Genomic DNA, 18,337 nt, shown 5'->3' with positions numbered 1-18,337 from the left:
TCAGCTGCTCTGGTTTCTCTACAAGGTGAGCTGTAGATTATCAGGCAAATGGCTCTGTCTCTTTCCATGAGGACTCTGCCTGTGTTTAATGAAGATTTCTCTCTGCTCCTCTGTGTGTTTACTTCCTGGGCTCCAGGATCAAAACTCCAACTAACTTCTGTGTCTTGTCCGTGAGTCCTCGCCTACCAAGTAAAGGTGAAACCTCTGAATCCAATATAACCTAATATGCCTGGAGGGACAGACCAGTTTACAAACATAATCCAATATCTATTTTTGGAATTCATAAACAATCACAAACTGTCACAAGAAGGATAGAAATAATAGCTGCTGCTGCCTTTGTCTTGAGCAAGTTGAAACAATAGCAGCCCTCACAGCTGGGATCCAGGGATCTGAATTCGAATAGAAACCCACCATCAATGATCAGTCATGCACGCCCTTGTTCTTAGGTAAGAGGATTTTTTGTCCCTTTATCTTGTCAGCTGCTAGTCAGGAAAGACCCTGTGGTGGCATGCCAAGAGAATGGCAGATGGGCACCAGCAGCCGCTATGTAGAGAAAACAATTTATAGTTCTATACCATAATTTATCAGCCTCTTTCTCCTGCTCTTCCCTGGATTTTTCAGGGAATTTTCCCTGGATTTTGCCTCTGGAATTATAAAATAGTAGTTTTGGATAGTTTCTGCCTGTTTAATAGTCATTTTGGTGGAAGGACTGAGTGCTGGAGCTCCCTACCCTGCCATCTTTCCCAGAAGTTCCCAAAGGCATGGTTTTGAATCCCAGCCCTGACACTAGTACTGATAATATTAATTTTAGCAAGTTTCTTAAACCTTCTGAATTTGAGTTTATTCCTCTAAAAAACTGAGACAGTAGTATTTTTCCTCATGAGGTTTCTTTTAATTATCTCTTCTGCATAATAGACCACCCTAAAATTTAGTGATTTAAAACAACAATGGTATAGTTATTCTGTGGGTCGACTGGGCAGTTCTGTTGATCTCACCTGGGCTCACATACATGCTTGCATTTAATTGGTGGTTCTGCTAGGGCACGGACTCAGGTGGGGTATCTGGGACTTTCTCTCCACATAGTCTTTCATCATAGGTTTCTTCAAGGTTTGCAGTCTCAGAGCAGCATTTCAAGAAGGGGAGAAATAAGCTGCAAGGCCTTTTAATGTCTGGCTTTGGAAATCACACAATGTCATTTCTACTATATTCTATTGACCAAAGGAAGCCACAGGCCTGCCTAGATTCAAAGGGCTGGGAAATCAACTCTACTTCTTGATAGAAGAAGATAATTATTGTGGTCATAATTTTCAATTCACCATTAGGTTTTGGTGAGGTTTAAATGAGATTACGTACATGAAACTATTGCCTTTCTGATACGAGTAGGTCTGGCTTCTGGCACCTGTCATATATGCATTATGTTTCATAATTACAAAAATCTATAACACTGAAATTCAAAGGCTAGTTTTTGATGATATAGCTGGGTATGCTGTGATTGGTCTATTTGCCACCAACAATCGAGGGAATCAGGGCTGCATGAAAGTTTAATTTTGAAATGAAGTCATGCTTTAAGTTGCTGTAGAACCTAGAAGGTGAGTTCAGAATATGCTTCATATGCTCCTGGAAATGCCTTATCTTGGTAAGCTCTAAACATTCTCAAAACTTCTTGAGATAGTGTGGATGATGTAGTGGTCCTTTGGACATTTTTTTGGTGCCTGATAAGCATCCAAGTCCTTATGGTTTTGGTCATAGTTTTTTTTTTTTTTAATTCACATCAATAGACTCTATTCTCTGACTGTATGATGTTGCTATTATAATTTTCCTTGCAATTTTCTATATGTTTTAAATTGATCAAAGGTAAAAATAATATTATACATCAAGAATACATCATAGGAAGCGGACTTGGCCCAATGGATAGGGCATCTGCCTACCACATGGGAGGTCTGCGTTCAAACCCCAGGCCTCCTTGACCCATGTGGAGCTGGGCCATAGTGCAGTGCTGATGTGCAAGGAGTGCTGTGCCACACAGGGGTGTCCCCTGCATAGGAGAGCCCCACACGCGAGGAGTGTGCCCTGTAAGGAGAGCCACCCCGTGCGAAAGAAAGTGCAGCCTGCCCAAGAATGGCATCACACACACAGAGCTGACATAACAAGATGATGCAGCAAAAAGAAACACAGATTCCTGGTGCCGCTGATAAGGATAGAAGCCGTCACAGAAGAACACACAGCGAATGGACACAGAGAACAGACAATGGGCGGTGGGGAGGGTTAAAAGGAGAGAAATAAATAAAAAATAAATCTTAAAATAAAAAAGAATACATCATAATATGTTTAATTTTTCTATTATCACTGGGTACTGGGGTAGTTTCCAGGTCCCAATTCCAACCCTCACACTAGGGAAAAATTCATTTTTATGAATGCACATTCATAAAAAAAGATTATATTCTTGAACTAATCCATTTCTTGGGGGGGGGGGGTGCTTTTGAGCTTTTGATTGGACTACATCAGTGAGGCATGATTGAGTTGGGTCTCTGCCCTCTTACTGGAGCTGTACATAAACAGAGACACAAACAAAGACACACAGAATAAGGAAACTTCCATATTGATCCTGCTATATGAAAGAGAGGACTGCAGGAAAGCAGAGAAGCCCCAAGAGGATGCGAGAGGTTCCAGAAACTGGAATCAGTACAGCACAGAGTCAGAAAGAGGCCCCTGAGGGGCTGGGCCAATGGCTGAAGAGGCTGAAGAGGTTTGCCAAGCCATATGCCTGGTGGTCTACAGCTGAATTCCAGAAGTGACTGGAGCAGCAGAGACTGAAAGAGGAGGCCCAGAAAGAGACAAACTCTATGCCTGGTTGTCCATAGCTGGGCTTCTGGAGATGGTGAGCCTGGAGGGGAAGGTAAGAGCCTTGGAAGAGATTGGTTGCCATCTTACTTTACCATGTGGCAGGACTCCAGGATCACCAGTAGCTGACTTCAGTGAGAAAGCATCTCTACTGATGCACTGATTTGGACATTTCATGGCCTTGGAACTATAAGCTTTTAACCTAAATAAAATTCCCGTTATAAAAGCTAACTCATTTCTGGTACTTTGCCTTAGCAGCCTTTTGGCAAACGAAGATACACATCATCAGGAAATACAACATGCTCTTACTTTCCACACATCAACCTCTCATTTCAAGTTTGATTTTCCTCTTGGCCAGAAGGTAAGGATGTGCAGGGGAACCTTTTCTCCTACTATGAGTTCACTTACAGTTTGTGCATTTCTCAGATTGCTGAGGAAATTATGATTGCAGCGAGGAAGGTAGTATTCATCATGAAAATGATTTTGTTTATCAAGGACTCAGTAAATGTGTACACTGCTTGGTGCCCAGAGTACCTCTAGAGGTAGTGTGCAGTTTCAAAACAATCACTTATTCACTGAAGTGAATAGAGAAGCTAAGCACTGCCTACAGCAGAGTAAAAGTCTGTGTAGCAGTCTGATATTATTGAAGAATTCCAAAAAGAAATATTGGATTTTGTTTGTAAACTGATCTCCTCTGGGCATATTAGATTATATTGGATTCATAGGTTTACCTGATTAAGTAATTATGTAAACCTCTTGTGCCAGTAGGGTGGTGAGTCCCCACCCTTTGGTGGGACTCACAGATAAAAGGCATGGCAAAAGACTGAGTTGAGGGTTCTTTTTTTTAAAATTTCTCTCCCTTTTCCCCCTCTCTCCCCAGTTGTCTGTGTGTTCCTCTGTGACCGCTTCTACCCTTATCAGCAGCACCAGAATTTGTGTTGCCTTCTGTTGCATCATCTTGCTGCGCCAGCTCTCCTTGCGTGCAGCGCCACCCCTGGGTAGGCTGCACCTTCCTTCACGCTGGGTGGCTCTACTTATGGGGCGCACTCCCTGCGCATGCCCCCCCCCCCCATTCGGGGGACACCCCTGTGTGAAAGGGCACTCTCCGCATGCACCAGCACTGTGCATGGGCCAGCTCCACACAGGTCAAGGAGGCCCAGGGTTTGAACTGTGGACCTCCCATGCAGTAGGCAGATGCCCTATCCATTGGGCCAACTCTGCTTTCCTAGTTGAGGGGTCTAATGTTGGACTTTTGATCCTGGAGTTTGATGCTGAAGCTGGAGGGAAGCAAGGAACCCTGAACCCAGAGAGAAGCAAGACCCTGGAAGGACAGAATCCAGGAAGCCTGAATCCTCACAGATATCTACATCCATCTTGCTCCAGCACATGAAAATAGACTTTGGTGAGGGAAGTAACATGCTTTATGGCCTGGTATCTGTAAGCCCCTGCCCCAAATAAACACCCTTTATAAGAATCAACCGATTTCTGGTATTTTGCATCAGCACCCCTTCGACTGACTAATAGAGTCTGCACTTGAGTTTCCAAGTGGTTTATCCTTCCTCGCGTGTTAATCTTGCTCCAGAACGCAGAGCCTTTCATGTTGTTTATCCTTTAAATTCCACTGATTCTGCACAAAAAGAAAGAAAACCTGAGCTAAAGGATGATAATGACCTTTTCATCCTCTTGAAGCTGAAGATCTGTTGAACTTTACAGCACGTGGAGCAGAAACTGAAAATCTTCCTTGCTAAGGGGTGGTTCGGGTAGTGGAGAATCCTGCTCCTGTGGATCTGGATTCGGAAAACGTTGTGCATTTTATTGTAAATATATGATTGGCAGATGCTGATTTAATGTTTCTAAATGCTTAATGTTTCTAAATATTGCTGGTGCGGATGGTCAAAGAAAAGAGATGGGTCTTCAATTGACTGTGCCAGATGCTGCTGCAGGTCTGGCTCAGTGGATCCTGGATGTCCAAGTGTCCCCCCAGGAAGTTCCCATTCTGCAATCACAGCTTGGTACCACTCACACCACCACTGCATTTTTGATTCCGGAATGCCTGTTTCTTTAGCCAGTTCTTCCCTAGTAGCAATACCAGGGAATTGGTTCTTCTCAAAGCCTTGTACTAGGAAACTTCTTTCAGATCTTTTCATGTATATCTATTTCCTTCTAGGTCCTGCTCCTAAATATTCTTTTTTTTTAAACAAATCAAATTTTACTGATACATATTAATGACGCATACAATCCATCCAAAGTGTACAGTCAGTGGTATTTGGCATAACCACATAGTTGTGCATTTATGAATCCAGTCATTATTAGAGCATTTTCATTATTTCAATAATAATAATAATAAAGAAAAAACAGAAAAACAAACAAACTGACAAAAAAATTCATCACCTTTCAATTTCTCTATGCTTCCCCTGCTGGACATAGATGTTATTGCTTAATTAATTAATTAATATTTATTCATTCATTTTAGAGCAGTTTTACCGAGATAAATTCATACACCATACAGTCAAGCCAAAGTATATAATCAGTGGTTTTAGTATAATCACAATGTTGTGCCTTCATCACCACAAAAATTTTTAAAACAATTGCATTACTCCAAAAAGAAAAACTACACACTCCTTAGCAGTTACCTCTTAACTCCTCTTTCCTTCCCAGCTACTAATCTAATTTCATATTTATAAATTGATTTATATTTATGTCTTGTATAAATGCAATCATGCAATATGTAGTACTTTGTGTCTGGTTTCTTTCACTTAGCATAATGGTTTTTTCTATCTGATATTACCATCTTGTAACATTTGTTCAGTTTCAAAGAAAAACACTCTTATGTATTCAATATTATCCATATTTCACATGAGATTTTACTCTGCTGTACAGTCCCATGTTACATTTTTAGTTTTCCTTTTAGTAACTTACATGACCATAAACCTTCCCTTTCAACCACTGTCAAACCCATGTAACAGTACTGCTACTTATAAACATTATGTTGTGCTTTTGCATTTCCAAAGATTAACACACATTCTTTTTTTTTTTTTTTTTCCCAATTTTGTACTAGTTAACCCTCAGCTTTCTATTCTCTAACCTCATTCTATTTTCTGGTGACCTGTATTCAACTTATTAGCTCCATTAGATTACACAATATATTTAGTTAATAATAATAGCACAATCATACTGTATTTGTCCTTTTGTGCCTGGCTTGCTTCATTCAACATAATGTTCTCCAGGTTCATCCATGTTGTCATATGTTTAAGACTTAATTTCTTCTTATAGCTGCATAATATTCCATCTTATGTGTATACCACATTTTGTTTATGCATTCATCAATTGATGGACCCTTGGGTTGTTTCCATCTTTGGACAATTGTGAAAAACACCACTATGGACATTGGTGTGCAGAAGTCTGTTCGTGTCACTGTTCTTAGTACTTCTGGGTATATACTCAGTAGTGGCGTTGCTGGGTCATGTGGCAAATCTATATTGAACTTCTTCAGGAACTGTCAAACCATCCTTCACAGTGGCTGTACCATTCTACATTCCCACCAACAGTGAACTGGTCATAGTATTTTGATCATTCTTCATGGAGTAACCCCTTTCCCATAGCATGTATTCTTGTTGAGATAATCTATCAAGATGCTCCACCATCCTCTGGCCAGGATGATGGGCAGGTTCCTTAAGCAATTGGATCCTATCCTCAGTACGTGAACCTTTGGGGGGGGGGCAGGGAATGAGGGGCAGAGGAACCAAAATGGTTTGAATAGAATCATCCAAATGGTATGACCCTGAAGAGGTCTTCCAACTATTTCTGCTGATTCTACCCTGATATGCTCTATTCCCCTTTTCATCCCAAAGTCATGTTCATGAACCATCTCAAAACCTAATATACTTAATATTTTAATTTTTTGCTTAGACTGGCCAGAGGTGGTTTTCTTTCTTGCAAACTGAGAGTCCTTTCTGACACTGGTAGATCTATTCAGAAGATATAAAGTAATGGTGACTGTGGTCTTATAGCTAAAATGCCAGAAGATTCCAATTGATCAAAGAACAACCAACTAATTATTTGTCTTTCAGTACAATTTTCAGGACACTATGGAAACTTCCTTGAATAAGGAATGCAAGCTTTTCCTTAATAAAACTTATAATCTAGCTAGGGAAAATAAACACAATAACTACAGGAAAAAATATACAGTTCACTTAACCTTATAGTAAGTATCTCAATTGTCAGTGTCTAACAGTGCTTGATACAAGTAGGCTTGCTCTAATTATGTATTAAAATTAATTACTTATTAAATAACTTAATTACAGGGAGGTTTGAAGAAGAGGTACTGGCATGAACTAAAACACCTTTTGAACACTGGAGAATTTGAATAGATTCTCTTAGAATAGATAGAATTCTTTGAAGTGAAGATGAGGGACAAGGGAATTTTAGTCCGTGGACTTATTGTGCAAACAGTGGTATGAACTGTAATAAGTCTAAAAATCAGTGGGTCCTGAATCATCTGGCATCAAGAAAAGCTTATGCAAAGACACAGCTTTTTCTTATTACAGAATTTTGTCTCTGAGTAGTATGTTCTAATATATGTTGATTGCCTAGATAATGGAGATTTTTCTTACATATTTTAAAATGTACTTCCCCTCAAAAAAAAACAACCCAGGTTTTTGTTTTTTTTCCCCTTTCACTTGCAGATCCATCACCATTATGGTTCAGCTATGAGACCGACTGTCCAAAGAGGGGAATATATGGCTTAGAGTTCCCATCTACTGGAGGGAGGGGGCGAGGAAAAGAGAGGAGAAAAAAAGGCAAAGGCCAGATGTAAGCATTTAATCTAAATCCCTCCCTTAGAGGTGAACCCCTGGGTGGCTGGTGGGGAGTAATAAAGATGTCCTAGATACGTTGGAAGGGAGACTTGCTGAGCACCAGAGCCCCTTGCTTCTTAGGTAAAAGCCTTATAAAAGCCCTGAGTTTGGCTGTTGTTGTTCGATATATCAGTCAGTAGATCTAAACAGGAGATGTCCGCAGTGCCTCGCACATTGTTGGAGTGCAGGGAAAACAGATGGATGTTGCAGGCTCCCCAGTGGGTACAGAAAAGCCCAGAGAACTGGTGGACAGGACAAGGTCGTTCTGAACCTCCAATAGTCCTGCTCCTTTCTGACCCATGGTCCCTCTGCTCAGACCCTTTTTCCAATCTCAATGACTCTCTTACCTTCACCTCCGTGGGGACCTTCTTGCCTTACCTGGGAGATTGAAAGAATATGTCTGCCAGGACCCCACTCCAGACCATTTACATCAGATTCTCTGGGGGTTGCATTTTGGTGCCATATATATTTTTTAAAGTTTGCCAGTCATTCTACTGTGTAGCCAGGGCTGAGAACCAGTATCCTGACTAAAGTCTATTTATAGTTTGGGACTTAAGCATCTCTTCCTCAAGGAAGCTGTCCCTTACCAGACCCAGCTTAGGTAAAGTCCCCCTGTCATATATCCTTCAAGCAAGCACCCTGTACTTGTTCTTCACACTTAACTATAGAGTGATTATCTTTTTCAAATCTGCCTTAACCTGTGCATTACCTGCTGTGTGATGAGAGAAACATTTCTTCCTTATTGTCTTAGTTTACCATGCTGCTATGACAAATAGCTCACAATGGGTTGGATTAAACATAGGAACACATTGGCTTGTGGTTTGGTGTTAGAAGTCCAAAATCAAGATATCAGCATAGCATGCTTTCTCCTGGAGGCTGTGGTGTTCAGGTGCTGGCTGCTGGCAATCCTTGGGGTTCCTTGGTTTGTATCTCTGTCTCCCATCAGAGATCTCTTTTCCTCTCTTTGTACCTGCTCTTCCAGTTTCTGCTGACTCCTGTCTTCTTTGTGTGACCTATTTACATTTGTGGCTTCTGGTTTCTTCTTTTTATAAGTCCTCTATTATACAGATTAAGACCCACACTTATTCAGTAGGACCACACCTTAACTAAAAATGATGTCCTCAAGAGGATCTATTTACAATGTGTTCACACCCACAGGAAGACGGATTAAGACTAAGAACATGTCTATGTTGGATACATAGTTCAATCTATCACACACACCAGTGAGCTGAGTTCAATCATGTACCAAGTGGTATGGAGTTGGTGCTCAGTAAATACATACTGAATGAATGATCTTTACTTAACAAAGGTATGTGTGGCCAAGGTTCCAATTTATAAATCTGCTAAAAATGTTTTTGCAGGTAACAGCTTAAACTAGACCATATAATTACAGGACTAGGACTTTAAATCAGATCATATTTTTGGCAGCACCACAGTTTCCAGCCTCAAATTCTGTATCATAACAGTTCAACAGCTTCATCATCACCATTATAGACTGTGGGGTCTACATTATTATTCTCAGCTTGCATTTAGGGAGAAGTTGAAAAACTTGCCCCAGTCCTTACACCGTATTATCTGCACACAGAATCCCTTCAACAGGATGTGTTCCTAGGGTCTCTGTGCTGTGCTCTTATTACTGGCTTTCACAGCTGGCGGTTGCTAGAATGGGATTTTTGGGGGGATCTCCAGTTCCAGTAGTCAGGGCCGAGGGTGAAATTTCCTGCCCTCTTAAGCCATTATATATAGGATGCTGGCAACCGGCTCTTATTCATATAATGATGTCATAAATTCTACATCCTCCAAAGTCACTAGATTCACTCTGTTTTGCATGTGCTGGAGAGGCAGCCGTGTGCGTGTGTGTGTTTGCGGAGGTGAAATGGACCATCCAGGGGAAGTCCAATATTAACTGTTAGCAAGCAGAGCATCCATCCTTTCATTGCCCTTATCCCAAATCCCAGGTTCCGATATATAAAGAACAGGCCCCTGGGTCGAAATCCGACTCAGATTCTTGGAGCATCCTGGGTTTAGCTTGGGTGACTTGAACTGAACCTCGAAAGAGCCGAGGGCGTAGAAGCCCTCGCCCTCACCGGCAAGTCAGCCCCTGCCGCGGGTCGGCCCGGCGAGGAGTCCGGCCCCGGCCTCCCGGCCTCCGGACCCCGCTGTTCAGTGCCGTCGGGAGAGACGCAGAGAAGCTGCGCAGCGGGGCGCGGACGCGAGGCGGTCTCCTCTCGCGCGGGGGTCTCCGGGGCCTCTGGAGCCTGCCGGGCTTTGCCTCCAGAGCGCGTTCTTGGTGCAGGTGGCGCGGCTTCCCGCGCGGACCGGACTTGCAGGATCACTGGAGGGTTTACTCTCGGGTCTAGACTTTCCAGTCACGGAGCGGGCGAAACCGCTACTCCACCTCTGCCCATTCCCTCTCCTCCCCACCCCAAGAAGAAAAATTCCGGTCCGGGCAGGTCGCGATCACCACTGCCTCCTCCCACTGTGTTAATCCGGCCAGCGACGGAGGCCCCAGAGTCCAGGCGGTGGCTGGCAAAGGGGAGTGGAAAGGGAGGATGGATGGGGAGGGGGTGGGGTGGTGATGAGGGGATGTAGGAAGGGGTGTCGTTTTCTTTTTCCCTTTTTTTTTTTTTTCTTAAAGTATTTCTCTCGCGAGAAACCGCTGCGCGGACGGTACTTGAAGAGGTGGGGAGAGGAGTGGGCCGCGGGAGCTGCGGCAAAGGCTGTGGGTGCCACCGGCGGACGGGCGGTCACTGCTGGGACAGCTGCGGGCGGAGCGGAGCAGAGCGAAGCAGAGGCTGCCGCGAGCAGGACCCCTCGAAGAGTAGCCGCCGCCACTTTCTCAGGAGCCGGAGCCAACGTCTCTCCAGTGGGTGCAGCCGGGGTTCCTACCGGATCGGGGCGTACACCGGGGTTGGAGCTCCAGCCACCGAGGCTTTTGCGTTTGCGCCGAGGGCAGAGACAGGGATTGGGGTGAGGGGCTGTCCCGGAACGCCCGCGGCTGGCGCTGGCCCTCCCCTGCCTGACAGCTTCCCGGGGGGCGGTGGTAGTGCCCGGAGTCGGGCCGGGATGGCGCGGCGGGTTTCCAGCCCGGCGGCTTGGCGGAGAGGACCGGCTGGGGATTCGAGGCGTTCAGAGCGCGCATTGCGCGCAATTCGTGCCATTAAAAAAATAAATCCAGCGAGCTTAGCCCCGGGCTTGGGACAGCTCGGGACGTGGGGTTTGGCGGCGCTCGAGAGGCCCAGGGGTCGGGAGGACCCGCTCTCGCCGGGGGCCTGGGCTTTTTAGCCAGATGTGGACCAAACCGCCGTCACTTATCCAGATTAACTGCGCAACGCGCAGACAGCGCGCTGGTGGGCTCGGGAGTGGGGACTGAGGCTTCAGCATCCCTATGTCCTTAATGTCTCCCCCGTTTTGAATATTGTTTCTATGTTGCAGCTGGCAAGGGCCGCCTGAAGTGGGAGGCAGCGCCTGGACAAGGCGGGAGGAGCCGGGCCCGGCCGACGGGCGGCGGGAGAGCGGGACCCCGGCGGCGCGGCGCTCTCAAGGGCGCAGCGGCTGCCGCCGACCAAGCCCGCGGCGAGGCAAGAGCCCGCGCCGCTCGGCATCATGCGGCGAGGGGGGCTGCTGGAGGTCGCCCTGGGATTTACCGTGCTCTTAGCATCCTACACGAGCCATGGAGCGGACGCCAACTTGGAGGCTGGGAACGTGAAAGAAACCAGAGCCAGCCGGGCCAAGAGAAGAGGCGGCGGAGGACACGACGCGCTTAAAGGGTAATGGAGCTGGGCAGCTCATTTGGGTGGGTCTCCTCTCTTCTTTCTCCCGAGTACCAAGATCCAGAGGAGTTGACAGGGTAGATTCTGGATGGCAGATGGATCCTTGGCAAGACCTTTTGGGGGCCCAGAACAAAGGTGCAAGAGCTACCCAGTCCTTGCGCCCATCTACCTTGCTCCTACTCCTCAAGGATTTCTGCCCCAGAGGAGGGGTCACTGTTAAAAGGAATCTTGGTCCATTGTCGAGGTAGATTTTGGGAGTGGAGAAGAGTTCTTTGAGGAAGAAGGGGAGGAGCAGTGCGAGCAAGAAGGGAAGAATTCCTTTTCTTCCATACTAAATCAGGTTGTGTTTGGAAGAAAGTGCCTTCCTCGTGGGCATTTTTGCAGAGGCTCTACCTGTAAAGGAAGGAAGAAAGGAAGGGACCGCAATGTCCCATGGTCCAAGGAGAGGTCACACGGTTAATGGTTGGCTCCCCTTTAAGTTATGTTTATCAGGACTAGGGACTGAGTTTTCTGGGCGATCCTGCTAGCTTTCAGGTGTCTACCCTGGAAACAGAACAGGGCAGGTGTTTCTGGGGGCTTTCTTTGGAGCTGTATGGAGCTCTTCATTTTACTGTGGCGATGGGCTGCGGTGACCCACCTTAGGCAAGTGTTTTTTACCCAGTGGAATATGTGCTCTGTACATGCAGTTGACCGTTTCGCCCCCCATCCCATTCCCCCCTCATCAAAAATATTTCAGGCAGAAAGATTTAAATTAGGCAGATTGACTGTGCCTAAGAGTTGTCCATTTCCTGAAGGGAAAGAAGATGGCAATGTACATCCCATAAGATTTTTTCGATTGAAAGAGAAATCTGAGTTTGTTTAAATTCAAGCCTTCATGGAAGTAGCTGGATGGACTGCAAATGACCCCTTTTTATCTCCTTGCAGGAGCCTGTTAAATGAACCCAGACAGAAAATATACAGAGGGTTTCTATTAAATTCTTACCATTCTTGCTGTCACTCTTTCCTGAGTGGTTGTGTAGCTTCATTATATGGCCCTGGTGACCAAGTGATGGTGTCTACTCAGATGTGGGCTGAACATTTCACTCATTCTTGTTTGCTATGGGCTGTTTTAATTATGTGTGTGTAGTGCAGTCTGTGTTTTTGTGGCCCAGGTGCTAGAAAGAAAAAGTGCAATGAACTGAACTGACCAGATATTTTGAGTCCTAGTCTGGACTAGGGACAAGATGTTTGTCAGAATTAAGGAACTTAGGCCATGGTAAAATATGCATGATTTTCTCACCCCAGGAAATAGTTATAATTAATTTCGTTCCATTTTGGCCTTTGTTGAAAATAAATCTAGGGTTGTGACAATTTTGGAAAGGAAACTTGCTTATCATGGTAAGTCTGATCCTGATCATGCAGCAGATGTCTGCTGCCCTGTGTGCAAGGCATGACAGGCCAATAAATGAAGATTTTTTATACGTTCTTAAAAGAAGCTGATGAAGTCCAGCATTTTTCCTTCAAGGATATATTTCTGTTATACAGTATTATCTTAATATCCATGCTTGATGGTTTTGCTCCTCTATTTGGGAAACGAGGGATTAGTTCTGTGGTGAAAACCTGCAGGGGTCTATTAGGCCTGGTTAGGCATTAGTCTCATATCGCTGTCTTATTTTGCTGCTTAATGGGATATCCACACTTTTACTCTTACCAGCATACCAGCACTTATTATTATTGGGTTTTATTTTTATTTTATGATTATAGAGAGACACTCTTCATGCTTTTGGCAGTATTTGATCAGATTTTACCCTTTTGCAAACTATAAAACCTTCCTAAAAACATGGTGCTAATAGAATAGTAATTAGATGTTTTCCTAATTCTCTTATTATTTATAAGATTTAACATATATGTATATACGTACATACATATACACTCATGCACACATATGTACACACATACATATATAAATATATGTATGTTGATGGGATATTCTAATAGTTTAAAAGGAAAGGCAATGAAAAGTATTCCCTCCCACTCAGTTTCTACCTCTCAAAGACAAGTTTCTTGTGTATTTTTCTAGAAATATTGTATATACACATATATATGTATATAATGTGTGTGTGTGTAACCTTTTAAATATATGAAATGTATTGTACATACGGTTCTGGACCTTGCTTTCTTTTAAATATTTTTAATACATCCATTTATTAACCCATATGGATCTACCACATGCATTTTGTGGCATATAGAATCTTGTGGTGTGCCTGGAACAGATGCTTAGTGATGGGTATTTAGATTATATTTCATCTTTTGCTATTATCATCGTTCTTCTGTATACCTGTGTGTGCATATATGAGCATATGCATGTATATGTGTGGTATAAATTAATAAAAATAGAATAGCTGGATCAAAGGTTTTTCCATTTATTTTAAATAAACACAAATTCTGATGTTCAGTTTAAATAACATTTAAAATTTACTCTTTCTGCTGATTACCATTATAGGCTCATACAAATAAGCCATTTAACCTTGTCATGCTGTATAAAATCATCAGGAGAAGCAGTTATATATTACATTTTTCAGTTACTGCTTAAAATTTCTACTTTTGCTAGTAAAATATTACCAGCTTCAAAACTCACCTCTTTGACTGCCATAAAACCTGTTTACCATTTTGATAGAAATGCACAGTTTATGAAGTGAAAGTGATTTGTGGCCCCCAAATCTGCCTGATGCCCAGTTGGTGGCAGTAACTTTAGCACCTCACTAATATTTCCTTTAGTTAAAAGATGCTTTCACTTCCTCTGTGTCTGCTGTGCCCTGGTCTAATCCCCCCTCCCACCCCAATACTGCCCTCTTGTCTTACTCTGATCTAACAGGTGAATATGAAATTTGCTTTAGTAGTTTTCTTTGACTATGTATTTCTTTCTTGTCAGCTCCCTCTCATCATAGACTAGGAACCTGTGTAGTTTTCCCTTTCTATGTTGGTAGTCCCAGCTGTCTTCCTTTCCTCCCATACTGTTGCAGGTCTTTGTTTTTTTTTTCTTCCCCTCCTCATTGGGCAGCAGAAATTGTTCTACAGTGGAAATTTAAGCATTCTCAAGTTCCTTTCCAGCTTCCATTGTGTTTTCTCATAGTAAATCGCCAGTTTCTGTTTTTACAGGAAATCCTTTTTTTTTTTAATGGAGTGTGGCCCCCGTTAACTCTGCAAAACTTGAGTTTTGCTCTATTTTAAAATGAGAATATTGCAAAAACATTAAAAAACATTTTCAAATAATAAATGCATTGTGGTTTTCCTTTGCCTGGGCATTGCTTCATATATGTGAAATAACTTTATGAGGTGTAATAAAACCCTAGCTTTGGTGCTTGAATTTCAGTTCACAAGAATTATTAATATTTTCAACTAAATTCTGAACTGCAATTAAGTAAAAAGTGTGGGAAATAGTTCAGTCTCTAAAAAGAAAACTGCTACTTGAACACTAGTTACACACCATTCATTTATGATTGCCTTATTGCTATAGCTCCCAAATAAAGAAATTTTACGGTTTTCCTGTCAAAGGGAAAAATTCTTTACAGTGAAACTCTTTTTTACAATTCTCTGATAAGATGGTTTGAGAATTCTGTCCCTGTTGCCTCATTTATAGGTATATGAGATTGGTTGTATTTTGCACAATTTGTCTCATTGTGCCTGATTGCTTTCGTCTTTGTTTATTTGTTTATTTTTTCTAGAGGTCTTGTTACCAGAAAAATACACATGGAACAGTTTGTACACAGGGTAGATTATGTGATGGCAAACTCTGAGGGATTAATTACAAAGAAGTCTGTTATTAAAGACCTTTAACAGGGAACACAGGAAAAGTTCTGTAGACTTTATAAAGTCCATTTTACTTCACAAAGGGGACTTTAAGACTTCATCTGAAGTCAATGGACTAATTAAATATGGGGAAAAGACTCCTGCCATGGTGTGGTTTGTCTTTGCATTTATTCGAAACGTTAAGCTGAAATATTGGGAAGCCATTTTTTAAAAAAGATATTCTCATTTATAAAATTTCAGCAATTCCAGATTTAAAATAAAGAAGGCAAAGACAGAATATTTATGTGACTCATTTTATAACATTTAGGATATAGATTGTTTACTAAAACCGTAACTTGCTGTTATCATGAATTGAGATGAAGTGAGATGAGGTGCATGCTAATGGAAATGGAAGTCTAGATGCCCCTTTAACTTATTTGGAATTTTAAAGAATATTGAAGTGTTCTTTTGTTGAATTGTGTAGCAAATATTTAAAAAGATTACAGTGTTATGTCACCCACTCCAGTCAAGCAAACATACTAAACAAATTATTAGTGTATTCAGATACTAGTGCTTGCTTTTCCTATTATAAATCAAATAGCCAGTTTTAATTTTAGTTTTAATTTTTAGTGGGAAGGAGAAATAAAATATTTAAACAATTTCTTTGTTTCTGGCAACTAACCTGGCAAATGGATCTATTCAAGCAACTTTCTATTTTTTCCATGAAATTCTATGAGAAAACTGAAATCAGTAATAGATAAATCCCTCGGTTCTATGCAGGCATATGAAAATTTCAAGATTATTAAACATGATTTTTTCAACTGGATTATAAGATTATCAAAGGCAAGAATCCTAATATAAGCAATTAACACTAACTTATCATTTGATATGGTTTCAAAGAATTCATTAATTCAGTAAACCTTGATTGAATGCCAACCTGAAGTTGGCTCTGGGGAATGCCAGAGATGTAGAGCTTTTCGCCTGGGGGAGCTTATCTGTTAGTAGGAGAATGGGGACACCATCCCAATAACCATGAATCAACAGAAAGACAGCAGAGGACCTGGAGACCTAGTATTAAGTAAAAACAAACAATAAGTAACAATAGTAGCAGTGGCAGCTAACATATAGCTAAAAATTATTGGGATGCCATTAGAAAATGATATTATTAAATAGAAGATTTCAGCAATTCCATATTTAAAATGAAGAAGACGGAGACAGTGTGCCAGGCACTGTTGTAAGTGTTTTACGTGTGTCAGCTCCTGTAATCCGCACGTCTCTAGAAGCTGGGTCTTTTTATTAACCTCATTTTACTGCTTTGAGAGCTGAGGTACACCAAAGTTATTTTCTAAACACAAATTCTTAATGTTAAATTTTCTTTCTCCATTTATTTTAGCTATGGTTTTGGTTTTCCACTCCACTGAATGAAAATACAGGATTCTAAGATATTGGTAAATTTCTACTTAAATTTCCTAATATTCTTTCATGCTAGGGCACAAATTCTAGGTATGATAAATCATAGAGTGATATTTAGTCAGATAAAGAAACTTTCTCAACCATTTCTGCAAAGGCACTTATACAACACAGGAAGGATCATAGAATGTCAGAGCTGGCAGATACCTTGGATGGTACTATATGATATTTTAATTTTTCTCAGAACAGAAATTTCTCTCAGAACAGAGTTGCAAGAGATGTTATTCTTTCCTGAGAAATTGTATGTTTTAAGTCCTTACCAATACGGCAGTTAATTTTCTTTTCTTTTTTTTTTTTTTTTTGCCTTGGTTGCCTGTAAGCTCAGAGCCAATTTTTACAGTATATTGCAGAACTAATACAGAAGAGCAAGCTCTGATATATCGCTTATTATTGCACTGTATATCTGCTAATTCATTTAATATGTAACTCCTTTATGAGGGAGATTAGTGCCTGTTTGCCCCATTTAGCAGATGAAGAGACTAAGGGATGGAGAATTTAAGTAATGACTCCAGGGACATCAATTAGTATGAGGTGGAGCTGGAAATCTGACTTCTCAGCCATGCTCTTAACCACTATATTTTACTGATTCTCAATTATAATAGATTTTATAGTTGGTAAGTTTCTCTTCTCTTCATTCCCTTGATACCTTCATTTCTCAAGAGTCCTCTCCTACCTTTGCTGGGGGGACAGATGCAACATTTATTGAAGGCAGATTCAGTTACAAGCATTGTGAGGATGAGATTAATCGATTAAGACTTCACAGTGAAAGTCTACCAGGGGTGGGCAAATGACTGCTTTGGGCCAAGCTGTCTGTTTTTGTAAATAAAGTTTTATTGGAACACAGCCATGCCCATTCTTTTACATAATGTCTTTTTTTTTTTTTTTGTATTACAACAGCAGTGTAAACTAGTTGCAACAGACATTGTGGCTCACCAAGCTGAAATATTTACTGACTGGCCTTGTACAGAAAAAGTTTGCTGATCCCTGGTCTATGTGATAGATAAGAGGCTATCTACTAGGACTAAGAGCTCCTTGAGGGCAGGGATATCTTGTTTGTTTTATTCCTCACTTTATCCCTAGGAAATGGACACATGGTAAGTGTTCAATAAATCATTTTTAAATTTTTTTATTTCTCTCCCCTTCTCCCCCAACCCGCCCCCGCCGTTGTCTGCTCTCTGTGTCCGTTTGCTGAGTGTTCCTTTTCTGCTTCTGTTGTTGTCAGCAGCACAGGAATCTGTGTTTCTCTTTGTTGCGCCATCTTGTGTGTCAGCTCTCCGTGCCTGCGGCTCCATTCCTGGGCAGGTTGAACCCTCCTTCGCTCTGGGTGTCTCTCCCCACAGGGCGCATTCCCCCCGCGTGGGGCTCCCCTACGTGGGACACCCCTGCGTGGCATGGCATTCCCTGCGCGCATCAGCACTGCGCATGGGCCAGCTCCACATGGGTCAAGGAGGCCCAGGGCTTGAACGCGGACCTCCCATGTGGTAGACGGATGCCCCATCCACTGGGCCAAGTCCACTTCCCAATAAATCATTTTTGATTAACTGACTCTTACCAAGGTTCTGGGTAAAGTTAAGGAAGTATAGGAGAGAAATGTAAGAAGAACTTGAGTGAAAAAGGCATGAAGTGAAA

At 42.2% G+C, this 18,337-nt stretch overlaps 1 protein-coding gene across 1 annotated transcript in view; it reads left to right on the top strand.

Annotated features, from left to right (window-relative positions):
* Window positions 1-10,360: 10,360 nt before the first annotated feature.
* The window catches only part of FBN1 (fibrillin 1), a 254,403-nt gene continuing 246,426 nt past the window's right edge, over window positions 10,361-18,337 (top strand). Inside the window, exons 1-2 of the mRNA XM_004448075.5 lie at window positions 10,361-10,563; window positions 11,133-11,467. Coding sequence (XP_004448132.2) covers window positions 11,304-11,467 — 164 coding nt within the window. The 5' untranslated portion in view covers window positions 10,361-10,563; window positions 11,133-11,303. The remainder of the gene's footprint in view (window positions 10,564-11,132; window positions 11,468-18,337) is intronic.

This window comes from Dasypus novemcinctus, chromosome 3 (genome assembly GCF_030445035.2).
Source record: "Dasypus novemcinctus isolate mDasNov1 chromosome 3, mDasNov1.1.hap2, whole genome shotgun sequence".
Classification (NCBI taxonomy): domain Eukaryota; kingdom Metazoa; phylum Chordata; class Mammalia; order Cingulata; family Dasypodidae; genus Dasypus; species Dasypus novemcinctus.
The sequence above is the reverse complement of the archived record's forward strand: the minus strand, read 5'-3'. Positions and strand labels throughout refer to the sequence as shown.